The 16,072-nt window shown below is 43.1% G+C and overlaps 1 protein-coding gene across 1 annotated transcript in view; it reads right to left on the bottom strand.

The window, feature by feature from the left end:
* Nucleotides 1-16,072, bottom strand: part of LOC131290619 (paired box protein Pax-1-like) — a 73,946-nt gene continuing 57,874 nt past the window's right edge. Inside the window, exon 2 of the mRNA XM_058319782.1 lies at nucleotides 1-1,061. Within this exon, the coding sequence (XP_058175765.1) occupies nucleotides 1-1,061 (1,061 nt within the window). The remainder of the gene's footprint in view (nucleotides 1,062-16,072) is intronic.

Here is a 16,072-nt window from a genome sequence, read left to right on the forward strand (position 1 = left end):
CTATAAACCGGAGGCGCTCGCCAACCCGCCGTGGTGCATGCCGCCGCTCTGCAAGTACATGTAGTAGTTGTAGGAATTGGGCGACTGCGACGACACCGACTCCTGCATCTGGTGATGGTGGTGATGGTGGTGGTGCATGGCGTTCCCGGCCGCTGCGGCCGCGGCGGCGGCGGCAGCGGCGGCGGCGGCTGCAGCAGCAGCACTGGAGGCCGCCGCCGTGCCGGTGGGCCCGTTCGCCATCAGCACCTGGCCGCCGGTGAGGCCCGCCGCGTTGGGAGGGGGTGGGGTCGTGTGGCACTGGGATGTGGGCGTGCCGCCGTTACGCAGCGCCGCCACCGCCGCCTGGTGGTGCACGTTGGCCAGGATGTCGGTGACCGAGTGGGACGACGGCCAGGGGCAGTGGGAGTGCGGGCTTCGAATGGGGGTGGCGCCGGTCGGGGGCGAGGGGCTGCCGCCGCACGACACCTCCGACTTGAGCGAACCGGACGTGTACGGGTACGAGGGGTAGATGGAGTTGTAGAGGTGCGCACCGGGCGGATGGGGCGTGTGGGCTCCGCCGCCTCCACCGCCACCACCTCCCCCGCCGCCACCGCCCGCGTGGTGCTGGTGGGGATGGTGCGGATGGTGGTGATGGTGGTGGTGGTGCGGATGGCCCAGGTTGCCCAGCTTGTTGCGCAGGATGCGCGAGATGGAGCTGACGCTCGGCACGTTGTTCTTGTCGCAGACGCCGTCGGAGAGCAGGCGGTCCCGGATCTCCCAGGCGAAGATGCCCGGGTCTTTCTGCTTCAGCTCGCGGATGTAGGTGACGACCTTCGGCGTGGTGACACGCGGCTTCGAGCCGCCGATAGCGCCTGGCAGTATCGAGCCGGTCTCGTGGTAGCGCGCCAGTATCTTCGAGACGCAGCCGTGGCTTACGCGCAGTTGGCGTGAGATGTCGCAGGGCCGAATGCCGAGCCGGGCTAGTTCGACGATCCGCATCCGGGTGCTGTTGGGGAGTGGCCGCCCGTTCACGAACACTCCGCCGAGTTGGTTTACCTCGCCGTACTGCTGGGCCTGGTTTTCTGTGGAGTAAAAAGAAAATAGCAACCCTGTATTTTATTTGACTTATCACTTGTAAGGGTTTGGTTATACACTTTGGCTATAAGACCACATTGGTTTTCACGATTTTCAGTGAAAATGTTTTGGTTAAAACCTGTAAAATTCGCTATAATCAATACGGAAATTGATAACGCAACATGGCGTACCAAAACTAATACAACAAAACGTAGAAAGCCCATTCAATGTTTGTCCAGTTGCTAAAAGACCACTTAAATACAATTGGATTGAAAAGGCATTATCCCAAACTAATGTGTTGGTAGAATCAATTTGAGAGTTTGATGATTGTAAATATCCTTTTCAAACAATTAATTCGAGTTTACTGACAAAGATTCAAAGATTGTTCAACGTGTCGGAATTGGCCTTACTAGCGAGAAACATTTGGTACCTTGTTCCTTCTAATCAATACAGCTAACTTAATATCCCCTATGAATTACGATCTTATTTAGGCCTGAACAATCGAAAAAAAAAAGAAAAATACATTTTCCCTTCAACTAATGAATGGTTTGATTGCTGGCATCGTATAAATAAGTTGTTGGAACATAAAGCTTTCTTTCGAAATTGGTTAATTTATGGTAGCAAACGAATTTTGAGCATTTCAAAATAATCTCTGCTAGTTATCGCTGATGACATAATGGTCAGCTCAAGCATGAAAACTTAATCACATCTTGAAGCTTGTATTGGTAAGTTAAATTTTATTTTTTCCTCATACCTCGTCAATATCCATTTGAGCTATTGGAAAAATCCCAGATACCCGTTTTAAGGAGCAAAACATTGATTTTTAACTTTACATAGGAAAGTGGAATCATTATTCTAGCGCAACTCACTTTTCAGCTTTTTGACAATATTTGCCAATGTAACAAATCCTCAGTCCTATTGTTTTAACAACTTCAGTTAGTTTGTTTTTTGCTAACTTTTGGTAAGCACATTTGATTAACATTTGAGAGACCTCTACTCAAAAAACGTCCAACCTTTGTTTTGTACATTTTTTCGAAGATTTAAAGAAAATCTAGATAACTTTAATGAATGTAAAGTTGTTCTTTCGCATTTTGACATTTCTCGCTTAAAATGCCACAATTTATGCTTTTATGAGCTTCATTTATATGTTTTTTTTTTATTTATAAGGATTTTGATAAATCAAAATCACGATTATATCATCAGTGGTTTTTATTTCACCAAAAACCACCAGTCTAGTTAGAACAACTAGACAATCAATCAACGTTTTGTCATTTTAGTTTTGGGAAGCTATGATAAACTCAGTTTCTCAGTTTCTGTTTTAGTTTAAGAAAATTTGGAAAAAAAATTTCAACAACTTATCGAGAGGAAGCTAATTTATCAATATTCTAAAACTCAATTCTTTCACATTACAGACTGTGGTCGAATTTGTGTTAATTGAAGTGTTAATTGAAGTACAAGAGTTGCAGTTATGTGCTACCAAAATCGATTTTATTGGTGTCTGTTTATCAGAATGAGCGTTTTGCTATCAGAATACTGAAGGATTCTTGCACTTGAACACCGAAGGCCTTCGGTTAGCAAAATACGCTGATCTTGTTGCAAATCGGACCAACGAAATGTTATAACGAGGAAATCTGATCAACGAAATGTCAAGCAAAATTGATTCGAATTGTAAACTGACCAACGAAAAACATGAGATCAACCACTGGGGTTTAAGAACTCGTGTAGTACGGTTTTCCTACTACCCAGCCGCTCTCGTTGCCTTCCCCTGGCTGATGTACGATTGCCGGTGACTCACGTTCCGTTCACAGAAAGAAAATGTGCGACCGGTCTTAGCGTTCGACTATGGTCTTGGCGGCGAATGGGAGTATAGAAAAATGGGTGCGTGGAATGAAATTGGACGCCAGGTTCGTGCCGGAAGTAGCGCTGAGCCGACCCGGGACCGGGCCGCCAAACGGGGTCAGTGTTGGCGGTTTGTTTTTAGATTTACAGGCAGACGTGTTGGCGTCTGCCCTCCGGTCGGTGGATCACATTTTCTTCGCTCGAATTTCACCGCCTTCTAGCCGTTCTAACGAAGTGACCTTTCCGTTCGCGAACAAGAAACATTGCATCATAAGGGAGTCGAAAACAAAGCAGTAGTTATGATTCGGGAAAAAAGGAAAAGAAGAAACAATATGCTAAACATGCTCGTAAAGAATACAGTAAGAGGATATTTGGAACATTTCTGCAGATAATAGAAAACTTGTAAAATGCGACATCAAAATTCGGCAAAAACCAAATGTTCAGCTGCTGTTACTTTTTAGTATATTAGCATAACATAGCAAATGACGCCACAAATTGACCTCAAAGATGTGGATTTCAAAAATTTCGATAGGTTCCGCACTCGAGCGTTTCGAAGCGTTATGCAGGATACGTTACCATGGGAATTGGCGTTATTTTCGATCTTTGAGGCCAATTTATGGCGTCATTTGTAATTGACAAAAGTATGATTTTATTTTTGAAATATTCCTCAACGTACTTTCTATCTAGCACACAGTTTTTTCTTCATTTACATTACCGATTTAGAATAAAGAAAAACTGAAAAAACTTAATTTCGACCGTTTTTGCTTTACACCGAGCTAGCGGAATGAATGAAGAAATGCATTGAAAAACCAAAAACGTCAAATATGATAGTCAACAAATAAACAAAAAAGTAACAGTTTACGGATTTGAAAAATCTTCAAAAATAATGAAGCTATAGCGTTTTACAAATAGGGGTCAAAATGACCCCAAAAAAGCATTCTAGAGATGGTAGATTTTAGATGTAACTTTGGATTTTAAGAAAAGCCTTATTATTTGTTTGTAAAAATATTTTAAGCCGTATTTAAGATATTAAAATCGAAAATTGCGTTGGGGTCAAAATAACCCCTACACGGACTCTACTGTTAATAAACATTAGCTTTCAACCAACGACATGGGTCGTATGTTGTAACTGTTTCACTGTTACTTCTATGGACATAAATGATGTTTCTGTGATTTGCATGCAGCGAAAATTCGAAGGAAAGCGTCGAAGGGAGTAGCGTTTTCCCCCAGGCATTCCCCGGATCACATAAACCCCCACCTCGCCCCCACCCTAGTGCTGGGCGATGAACCGTACGGTCATAAATCAATTTTCTTAATGAAGCTTCCTTCCCGCGGGTTCGTGCCGTCGTCGGTGGAAAATTTTAATGTGCGCCCGCGGTTCGTTGGCGGTGAACGAAGGCGAAAATCGCGCTGTCCCACCGCAGCATCAAAGGGCAAGTGTTGATGGTGTTGGCGATCAGCTTTCCCGAGTGGCGGGTAATGTTTTCTCATTAGTCGGACGGTGTAAACGCATGCATGCACGGCCTGCGTTACCACTTTGCACTTTTGAACACTTCAAATGGAGCAATGAGAATCTTTGAAGATTACGCAGTTAAAAGCGGACCTTCATGTTATATTTTAAAGCCTTTAAGAGAACGTCATTTTTTGATAATGAAATCGACAATCTCGCCTGTTTTATTAAGAATTCTACAGAGTATGCCTTTTCGAGGCATCCATTCCTTAAAAGTCTTTAGAGACGGATACCACAACGGTTTCTGTAATTAACCAAAAACTACCCCCTACAAGACCATGTATGTGTGCATGTGTGCGGTTACGTACCGGTACGCACCAGAGGTGTGGCTTTCGTTATCCAAAGCAAAATAAAAAAAAAACAATCCCGGAACGCATGTCGATAGGTCGCATGGAGGGAAAAGGTAAAGGTAAAATTAAAAAAAAAATATGTTGAAGGGATGGCCCAGCATGATTTACGCCACTGCTGCGCCCCATTCGTTCATTTTGTTTTCCTCCTTGCTCTTTCTCGCCGTCTCCGCACGCGAGTTGAATCTATCTCTGTTTACAAAACGTGAACCGTTTATTATGTTTCGCTCTATCTTTTCCCTCTCGTGTGCGAAGGGTTTTTAGGGTTTATGTGTAACAATAGTCATTCTACTGTGCAAGTTGCGAAAGGTTAGAGCGGAGATGTCAAACATGGGACCTTCGTAAACCCGCGAGGACGTTTGATTCTTGAGTCTTGGCTTTTCGTTTAGATAGCAATAGTTTCATCATGAATGTAGAGTACTATTCAACACAGGTTCCCGTATTACATCGATAAACGTTAATTGTCCAGAGTAATTTGATACATAGGCATTCAGATTTGTGCAAACAAAAGAAAACCCCTTGAAGAACTTCCCGATGAATGATAAACGCTGTCTCAAATGGATATTGCGAATTGATTGATCGATGCATGATTTGAACAGATAAGGAGAATTTGGCAATAACTTAAATAAACTAGCCGGAAATGAATCTCGATAAATTTAACGCAGTACTCAAGCCATAACAGCTAACGTTGATTCTATAGTCTTAGAAATTGGCATCAATTAAATCATAGTAAACTTGGAACATGTAATAGAGAACTTTGTGTGTTAATTATCCCAAGTTAAAATCGGTCTCATAGAAGCATAGAGGTTCCAAGCCTACATACACAACTTTATCCTTGTTTTTAATAGTACTTTAACGTACTTATTTCAAAGTGTCTTAAATTTGTTATGCAATACGCAAGAACTTGGCTTTTGACTTGGAAGAAAAAATTAAAAAGTACATTCTAGAAAATCGTTGGTTTACGGTTATAAGAGATAAGTGAGTCTACTGTTTAAAATTGTCTTCACTAAGACGAAGATTCACGAATCTCTCAAACAAACATGATTCTCCTATTCAAAGATTTTACGTTCCCTCCAGGTAGCCTTTAAATTAGGGCACAAGAGAAGCGAAAAGAAGAATATTATAGCAAGAGTAAAGGGGCACGTAAAAATGCTTCATTCGATGGTGCCAGTGTGCGGGCAACGGAGCGACGGGAAAGAGACGGTGTCACGGTTGGGCGAGGCGCATCCAAACCGCATCTTCATCAGTTGAGATATACCATTTTATGCTTTCCACGTTGCCGTATCCCCTCCCTTGCGATTACGTTCTCTGGTGTGCTCTTTTCCTTGCTTTTAATTTCGCCATGTCACCTTGCTGGAACTGGAAAATGTTCCAGCGGTTGCGGCAGCTATCGCGTGCAACTGACAGGCGACGATCCTCTGCATATAAGGCAGCTAACTCCCTGTGTGATGGTTTTTGTGGGGAGGGGTAAGGTGAGTTCGGGAGATGGAGATGGAGAGCGGAAATGGTAGGAGTGTTTACTATGCAATGATGCCGGTATTTTACTGTTAAATATTGCAGATACTTGTAGTGATAACAAACCAGAGAAACAATTTTGTTTATAGCAAATTTCAATCAGAATTTAATAAGATAAGAAATTAATATTTTGTTGTAATTTCAGAGGACTATTTCAGATAATTGTAAATCTAAGCCTGAGTAATTTTTGAATTATTTATAAGATGCTCAAGATGCTCGTTATAAGATAAGATGCTCGTTCGGCTGTTTTCCTTAAATGATTTAATTACGATGTAATTTTCTTGCGTACGTTTGCACTAGTTTCAGGGAGTTTTTTCAAAACTAAACAAATAAACAAAATCACCAATCACGGCGGAATGGAGCAAGGAGAAAGTTCCGTGTTTCATGCGAGAAACGATAGGGATAGCAATGACAACTTTCATGAAAATTATGAGATTACGTAAAGAGACAGAGAGAGAGAGAGAGGGAGAAAAGATCGAAGACAGAAGAAAACGAAAACAGATTTGAAAACTGTTCAATTTACATTCCCGCCACCCGTTTGGGTTTTGGGTGAAGCACGCCGCAGGAAACGCATTTGTTTCCTTCACAACGAAACATACACCCTCCCCGTCCCCTATACACCCAGCCTTCCTCACGCCCCTGCCTTTAACGCGACGTTGAGATCAGATCAACCAGAAGAGATCCAATTAAAAGTCGGCGGTCCGTTGACGGATCCTCCTTCGGTCGGACGTCGTTGTCGCGCGGAAAAGTGGTTTCCTCTAGCTCATTTTTCGTCAACATCACGCTACCAGTACCTGGTGGGAGAACATATCGGCACACACATTACGGGTCAATGATGTCGTTTTTCGTAAAAAAAAAAACTACTCCCTACCAGTGTCGGGTTTACGGTGTTGGAACCGGGAAAATGAACCCTGTAAAACACCCTAAACAAAGTTTAATTTTAATTTCTTACATCCAATTTCTAAAACAATTTCTTTTTATTCGGCAGCCATTAAAGTTTCTGGGGAATTCATTGATGATTCTTGATTGAATAGATCTGTTCAACAATGTTTGCTCTATGAATATTCTTATTCTTTGGCTTACGGCGATTTTTTAACACAGGCCAATTATGTTAAACCACACGAAAGTATTGCATTTCACTTTTAGCTACTTTTTGTATTAAATGTCGTCGTTTTTTAATATTTTTATCCATCGTTTAATAACACAAGACGAGACGTTTTTACCCAAGACGCGGAACAAGAGCTCTTTCACTTGTCGACATGGGTGAAAACTAGGTTCATGCTGGCAAATTGTACGTTGGAACGGCCTAAACCCGCCACTGCTGCCGAGTTTGCATATGTGTGTGTGTTTTCTCGTGGTTCGCAAGATTTATCGTGCTCCAGCGATGAGAGAAACCGCGCCACAGGAAAATAATTAGAATATTTCAACGAAGCCGCCAAAAGCAAAACCAAGCAATAGCAAATGAGCTGACATTAAATGTATACGCAAGTAAGTTAAATATCAACCCATGGTGTACATTTTTTCCGAAGCCGAGCTCATCATTAGTTTTTGCTCGATCGTAAAATCTCTTCCGATGGACCGGGATTTGTACGAGATCCCCGATTTGGCTTTCAACTTTATCATTCTCGAGAAATTCGTGGAAGGAATCACAAGGAGGCCGCACTCTGTCTTGGCAGTCCCTAAATGTGGCCAAAAAGCCAAATTCCTGGAACGGCTATCCTCTTTCACAGACCGCGAATAGAGGCGGGGGGGAAGCATTGACAGATACACAACTTCCAACACCAAATGTCAGCACCAGGCGGAACCATTTGATGTGGGTATTTGGGAAACATGTGGAAATGATCATAAACCACGCTCAACTTTGTCGCAATCCGAATGTATGACGTTTGATTTTTCTTATACCGCCCTCTGAAGACTCCCGAGTCTCGTAGAAGCCGTTCTTGTTCCCGTTTTGATGGCGTTATAGTTTGCGGCAACAGAACTAACGGTAAAATGTTCAGGAACAGTACGATGGAAAAATGGTCGCAAACCTACATTTTCATACTCAACATACGTCAATATAAAAAGAAATATTTCTCATACTTTTCGCTAGGTAAAGCTAGGTAAACTATCCTATAGCTAACAGCGAAAGTTTCGCGAAGCGTGCCACCAATTGTTCAAGAGGTAAACAAACTGAGAGTGGAACAAGCCATCGACAACCGAAACCGGGACGTGAACAAATCAATCAATCGAGGTCATTCTGTGACGGTACCGATAGCAATGTCAACAACAAACTTGACGCGTCTCTATCGTTTTTCGAAATGTGTTTTTGTATTTGTGCGTGTGTATGTGTTCATTAGTTAGGCCCTCTATAAAACCGTAATTGATATTTTTTGATTGAATATAATATATTAGGCGTAAGAGTAAACAAATGGCTTGAAAGACTTTAACAGTTCCATTTCTCTGTTGCACTTTTGACAATAAAACAAACGAATAGAAAACACAATTTAGCGTCATATTTTAAGCTACACATGTACAACAAACATGGTCACGAAGTGAAAGATGCCGTTATAATGAAAATGAATATTAATTGCAAAAAATTCTTAGTTTGATTGAACAATTGCTACAAACTTATGACCAAGCCCAAAATGTTCAACTATCATTCCGCTCAACGCAACTGTTTAAACACACATTTTGTAGATCTAACTTTGCGAATATATTACATATATTCGTAAACTGTTCTGTGTAAAATCAAAAGAATTGGGTCTAACAATGCTGTTCATGTCCACGCTCGCTAAAGTACTACTAAGTACTAGTACAAGTAAATACAATTTTCTAAGATTCATCAGTCAAATCAAAATATCAAAGTTTGGATAATGGTCCGCGCTATAGATTGTGGTCGTTTTATTTGCCAGGCTATTGCTACATAACTCTTTCCTTGTTTGAACATCTTTACTATTTCTTTTTTTTCTGTAATAGTTTTAACACACTTCTTTCGATTATTTATATCATTATTAATCGCTTAATATTAATCGCTTCAAGATTATACAGCTTAATGAAACTAGAAACAACGTGTATTGATTCAGGACTTTGCAGTTTTGACCTTTAAACGGTTGCTTACAACTGCGTATTAAAAACTTCATTTCACCAAAACAAATTTCCGTGTTTTTTTAAACGCAGATCTACTGTAATTGTAAATTGACATAATTTGATACCGTTGTGTGCTGAGCTTCTGCCAACTAAGCATTAAAAGTAGAGCCAGAATAAATGTTAGTTTCGGGACGCAGGACCTTTGACATTTCTTCCCTTTTTACTGCTGTTTTTTTAAAAGGTTTGTTAGATTGTTTTGAAAAATGTTCTGCATCCCTTGTCGGCTCCGGCATTGCATTGTTTTGCTAGCGCGAGTTCCACTGTTTTCCTTGTACTTTGGGATTATTATTATTATTCCGGCGTAGAAAAATACCACGAGTTGTCTTATCGGGACCCGGGAGTGCTGTGTCCCTTCAATTGTCTCCGATGAGATCGTTTCGTGTTGTCGCAAGGTATTACATGAGCTGTAACAACATGTTCCTCTTATAATTAGTTTTTCTTCCATCCGCCGAAAGGATCCTTTCGACTTCCTGTGGACGCGGCGACATCGTGTTCATCGTGCGTTTGTGTGTGATTTGTGCGAACACTAATAGCCCTAGAACTCGTAGCTGCGGTGTTGGAAGTAAGGTACGGTTTAAGCATTTTCCTCCTAGCGGATTTGAAGCGGATTGCGGCTAATACCGTGGCCTTGCGCAACATCTTTTCCAACCGATGCCTTTTTGTCTCACCCTCCCCTTGTGCCCGATAATCCATCCAAGCCCGGCCCGGTCAAAGGTGGACCGACCGAAGGGAGCCGTTCGGATTATCGGCCAGCCTGCTGGAACCGAATCCGAGGATTTATTCGCATCGCAAAATCAACGCCGGCCCGATGCCAACGTAAAACCGCAATGTTCCTTTTTCCTCGGCGTTCGGCGGGACGCTGGGGTCCTGCGGGCCACTGCACTCGTTGCAACAAAACAAATTAATTTAACATCACCGGCACAGGGTGAGTGAGCGTCCGGGTCTGGAAAACAAAAAAGAGACACGAAAAAAAGAAAAACCGTTGGGAGTTTCCGCCGTGGACGGGAAAGGAAAATAGGAGTCCATACACACAATGGAAACACGCTCGTACCGAAGACGGGGCAAAAGCTGGGAGCGAAGTGTGAAACTCGATTGAATTGAATTAAAGTGCGGTTTCCTTTTTCCCCTCGACGGGGCGGCCCGGGGGATGGGGGAAAAACGCGGGCGGGCGCCGATTTGTGGTTGACCGCTTTTTTATACGCTCCGCCCGAGAGGATAAGCCTCGGCCGGGGGCAATCAGTTTTACTCCTCAACTCCAAACCGGGTTGTGTTGGTTCGTTCTGTGACGTGTGGTTGTGTCGATTGTCCTTTGTCCTGGTACCTTTTTCCTTCATCTGGCTCTGCTTTAATGTTTCGACGTACCCATCACCCCTTCACCGTCGTCAGCATGGGTTTTGATCGTTCCTTAGACCCTCTTGGGAAGATGTATCAAATCTTCGCTCTAGCCTGCGTCCGTGACGGACCTGAGGGCCTCCACTACTAGCACTTCCCGTTTCCCTTTTTTCATGTTTGTTTGGTGTGTTAGGGTACGTTAAAGTTTGAGAACCAGCTTTACTTGCATTTTTTTTTTTAAATCTTTGTGAACCATTTCAATTATTACTCCCCGTTCAAAATTCATCAAAGCGACGTACTAATGAACTTATTTCCATGCGTGTACCAGACGCGCACGGCGGCCAAGAGAACAATGCTCAAAACGTCAAGCGGCTGGCGTCTGCAAGACACTTCCTTTCATGTCCTACCGCGTCAGGTGCTACTTGTGGCGGGAGGGAGTGTGCTCGAACCGCACCGCAAGGGGCCCACATTAGGCGGAAAAGGCGTTTTCCGAGCCGCAATTACGTCGTTCCGAATCGAGCAAAAGGGGTTCGGGCGCAGTTTTTTCATCCGGCGGGACGTAATAATTTAACTGCTTAATTGCATTCGAATGCCTGGATCCTGATTGCGTTTCGCCCTGCTCTCCAGCCTGTTGTTTTCTCCGCCGATGGATTTTCCCTAAAAGGAAACCGGGCGGATTTTCCACGCGCGACCACACACCCCCCGCCCCCGGCATTGATCCTGATTGAGCGGCATTCATTGTCGCTCGAGCGCGGAGAACATAACCGCAAGCATTGCAGTACCGAGCCCGCAAAAGTAATCACACTCACGACAAGGAAAAAATTGGGAAAAGCAAAAAAGAAAAAAAAGAAAAAGCCCTGCCCGCGGGGAGGCGTCCGGATTGATGGTGCTGAAATAAAATCGGTATTAAAATTAAAAGAAAAGGCCTGCGAGGGTGCGAGGAAATTAGCGAATAGACTCTTGGTTTGCTCGAACCACGGTAGGGCGCACAGTGGGTATGCGCACGGTCTGGCAGCGTTGCGTGGAAAAAAGATAAATATTACACACGGCGAAACGAGTCGTCCGGCTTTAACTGGCTTGCAATTTTAACAGATTTGTTCAAATCGAACACACTCTTTTCCTTATTCCCGCTTTGCCGTTCGGCTGGTTAATGAAAAAAAAAAAAAGGAAATGATGAGGGTTGACTCAATCGCAACTACATCGCAGCTCGGGCGCAATTGCGTCCGGTTGTTCACAACAGTTTTGATGAGAAAAGCTTTTAAACAGGAGATGATTCGCGTCGTGGCACTGTGTTTCGGTCAGCTTCCTTCGAGGTCTAACGAGGTCTGGCGCTTTAGCACCTTATATCAGGTTTCTATAAACCTCTACAATAGCTGAAAAACAAGGGGTTTACTTGAATCAACTTCAGAACAAGAGATATTACTGTGGGATTATAAATTTACACTCCGTTATATGTTTAACGGTGGTTTGTCAATTCTTCTAGCTCAGGGATCGGCATACATTTCCTAAAAAGGGCCAGATGATTAAAAGGAAATCGAAATCACGAGCCGGATGCCTTGAACAATGAGTTTATGTTTTCAAAATGTACCCTTTTGAATTAAGTATTAACTTTCTTAATAGTAACGTTACATAAAATGCGGTAAAAGACAAAATAACAGGATTAATTAACAGGGACATCTTGTTAAACAGTTTTAATCTTCAGTTTTGGGAAGTAAACAAACCTGACATGATTAAACTTGGCAAAACTTGAGAGCTTCATCTTAAATCTAAGCGAAGATTTTATCGGATTGTTCTCACAGAAGCAAATCAAATAAAACCACAGTTATTGAAAATTACACAAAACCAAGGTGTAGGTGCAAAGAAATCGAAGCAAAATATTAGAAAGAGGATGGACTTATATTTTGTGATTTAGTACGTAAAAGGTACTTAATAATGGTGATAAAGGTGATATCAGGTTCAAGACGACTGACGACTGTAGGAAAAAACGATGGACAATACCATCAGTCGAGTCGGAAATCAAACACACCAAGCAGAAGGAGTGTTCGCCATCAGAAGACAAAGATATCGATTTCTTTATCACGTTTGATTCATTTATCCATATCCGATTAGGACGAATAATTCTTTTGCATTCTATTTGTACCAGTTTTATTTTACTATAGAGCAACACACCTTTTTTCTTTTTCTTCTTAAAGTTCCTAAGATAATTAGTAAGTTCCAAAGAAATGTTCTTGTTTCATGAATCCAGAAGTATTTTTTCATATTTTAATTGTGTTCGTATGGAAAACTTTTGGAGGGCTAACAACGACATGTCTAGCTTTATATTGAAGTCACTTAATAATATATTTATAACCTTTATGTTTATCTGAAATATGTTTTGACGATATAATAGCCATTTATTGTAACTTTTTAGATTGTTTTGATTGCATGAAATGTAATTGTGAAGTAGCTGTTTGTCAGTTCTAATGAGGAATGGTGTGGTTATATTGGTTTGTCTTGTACTTCGCTCTCTGTATAATTTGGTTGTATGTATTTGATTATTATTACGAAGCAGTTAAGGTGAAGAAATTTTATTAAAACAATCGCAGCTGATTATTGAGTTCTTTTTGGTGCCTGTCGCTGCTTCCTAGCAATCGAACTAATGCGTATGAAGACTACCGGGACACTGCTACCCACCCTCCACCTGCTCATCGTCCGACGATGCAACGATGTCACCGTTTGTCCCACAGTTGGCGCAGTTGTTCACCCGTAGCACGCATCAGCCTCCTTGGCTCCCGGTTCGGGGCGAAAACCGTGCGCAGAGTGTTGCGATGCGCGAAATCGCCCTGTCGACAGGCTCCCCCCCCCCGTTCCTTCCTAGGACCCCCGGACCCTGCGCTCGCCATGCTAGTCGCATAGAAGCTCGATTGTTCCGCGCAGCTCAATGACTCAGTGCCGTAACCATCGTGCGTTTGTCGTGGCTCGCTGCACTCGACTTCCCTTCGGAGCGAAATGCACCGTGCGTCTCGCCGAAGGCAGAAGTACGGTAGCTGCATTTGATGCAGTTGCTCCATGGCGCCACTTGCCCGGGCCGGTTGGAAGTGAGGTTATTGCAGACCGACCCGGTTCGATGCCATCTTCCTGGAAGCCGGGCCTCGGCTTTCCTCACCCGGAGGGCATCGCTTATAACCGAATTCGAGCAGCCAGACGGAACGCGAACAAGAAGCGAACGAGAAGGAAAACACGGCCCCAAAACGTTGCCAACATTTGCCCTTAACGGTCTATATAAAGGTAGGTTCTCGCGAATCTGTTGACGAAAGTTTATCATCCGAAATTCATATGAGTCTATCGAAACTCTAGACATTGGGGAATCTCCAAACACTATGATTGACATTTTCATGACAGCGTCCCAAATTTTGCAGTGGGCGCTCTATCTCCTAGTGAAGCAAGCCGTAGTTTCCCACACAACACATATGCATGTACATCGAATATCAACTTGAAATAATCGTACTTCTTTGCAATATGATTGAATCGTAAATGATGCTAAAATATTGCCTATACGTACAAAAGTGGAGGCGCTAACCGTACATTGTTCAAAATGTATATGTTTAGTCGTATATTTTCTAAGTCGGCATCATATACGACTTACGATATACATCAGCCGTACATTGCTCGGTTATCTATACGTATGCATAAAGAAAATCGTATTACATTCTTAATCGGCATCATATGCAGCAAAGAATAAACATTGCTCGTACATTGTCTATGCATAATGCGATTCCGATTCGAAATATACTAATATGAGATTCAATTTATTCAACTTAATACGACTTCGTGTTGTGTGGGTTGGGTGTATGTACAGTAGTGTTTGTATTTATTAAGAATGTGAATTACTGACTATTTTCAATCCCTGTGGAAATGGCGCAGGTGAGGAAAGTATTATTATAATATTTCGTTAGTTCTTTCAAAGCTGGTCTTTCCGTTTTCGTTGAAGTTTAACATAGGACTTAATAGTTCACGGTGGAAACGATGTGTTTCCACATATTAAATATTTAGAAAAGGATGGAATCGAAATAAATTATGCGCTTTAAAAATATGTATTGTAAATTATAATTGATTTTGATGGTAAGTGTTATGGGCGTCGGGCAGGAAGTCAGTGAATGGGGAAAAATCGGAGGACCTCCCGGACGGGAATGGCGCACGTTAACGAGCTTCGCCGGATGGAAAATCCTCCCACCAGCATCGGCGCGGGCTCATTAACACGATCCACGGCGGTTTTCCGATGTGCCTACAAGTAGCAGTTTCCCAGCAGCCCGCCCCCCCTTTCATCTTCTTCCGCTTTCTCAGAAACGCAAACCGATTTTCCATCTGTTGGAAAAAGCCCGGCCGGTGTGTTTGATCTAAATTTATGTTCCCGCTGTTGAAAGGGTGGGCGCGTGCCTGCGTCAGCCCGGGGATAATTAATGGCCCATCTAACAGTCCAGAAAAGTTCAAACTGTCGATTGTTCCAATTTCACCTCTCCCCCTATTTCTTAGCAGAACGCCTTGGCCACCGTTTTTCCTACCTTCCCTATGGCTTTCGGCCTTGCTGCGGTAAACTAATTATTGCCACCGAGGAACCGAGGGTCTGAACGGGTTCCTCCATCGGTAATGAGCTTTTTTTCTCTTTCCTCCTCCTCCTCCTCCTCCTCCTCCTCCTCCTCCTCTTCCTCCTCCTTATTGCTCTCCTTCACCTCCTCTAGTCACCCTTGACTTGTTCCGTAGTATTTTAAATATTTCAACCTCACCTTCCACCGATTTATAAAGAGCCCATTGAGCACTATCGAGTTTACAGATTACTGCTTTGGAACTCCATCAGCGAAAAGACAAAGAAATAACGATCGGGCCAACTTTAAGATTAGTTCGTACTTACTTATTTGGCGCTACGATCTGCTGAGCGATCTTGGCCTGACGAAGCTCCATCTGAAATCGCTTTACTGGCGACTTCGTCTACGCCATTCCACCTCAATTTAGGCCTACTACGCCTCCTCTGTCGTTAGGTAAAGCCTAAAAGGACTTTAGGTTCTGGGAGTGGGTCGTCCGGTGCCATTCGCATGACATGACCAGCCTACCGGCTTTTAGAGCTCATCATGATATCGGGTCCTCCATTGTCCCTCCGCACATATGCGGCCAAAAATACTCCTGAGCATCTTCCACTCGAACACGGCTAAGAGGGTTTCGTCAGATTTGCTCCGAGTCCATGTCTCGGAGGCCTATGTGAGCACTGATACTGTTGAAACGATTGCGTCCCATAGTCCTGTTCTAATCTCCTTGGTGACTGCCATCGTGAATTGTAGAATTAAATTAAGATTGGCAGCACTGTTTTCTTTGG

Source organism: Anopheles ziemanni, chromosome X, assembly GCF_943734765.1.
Source record: "Anopheles ziemanni chromosome X, idAnoZiCoDA_A2_x.2, whole genome shotgun sequence".
NCBI lineage: Eukaryota > Metazoa > Arthropoda > Insecta > Diptera > Culicidae > Anopheles > Anopheles ziemanni.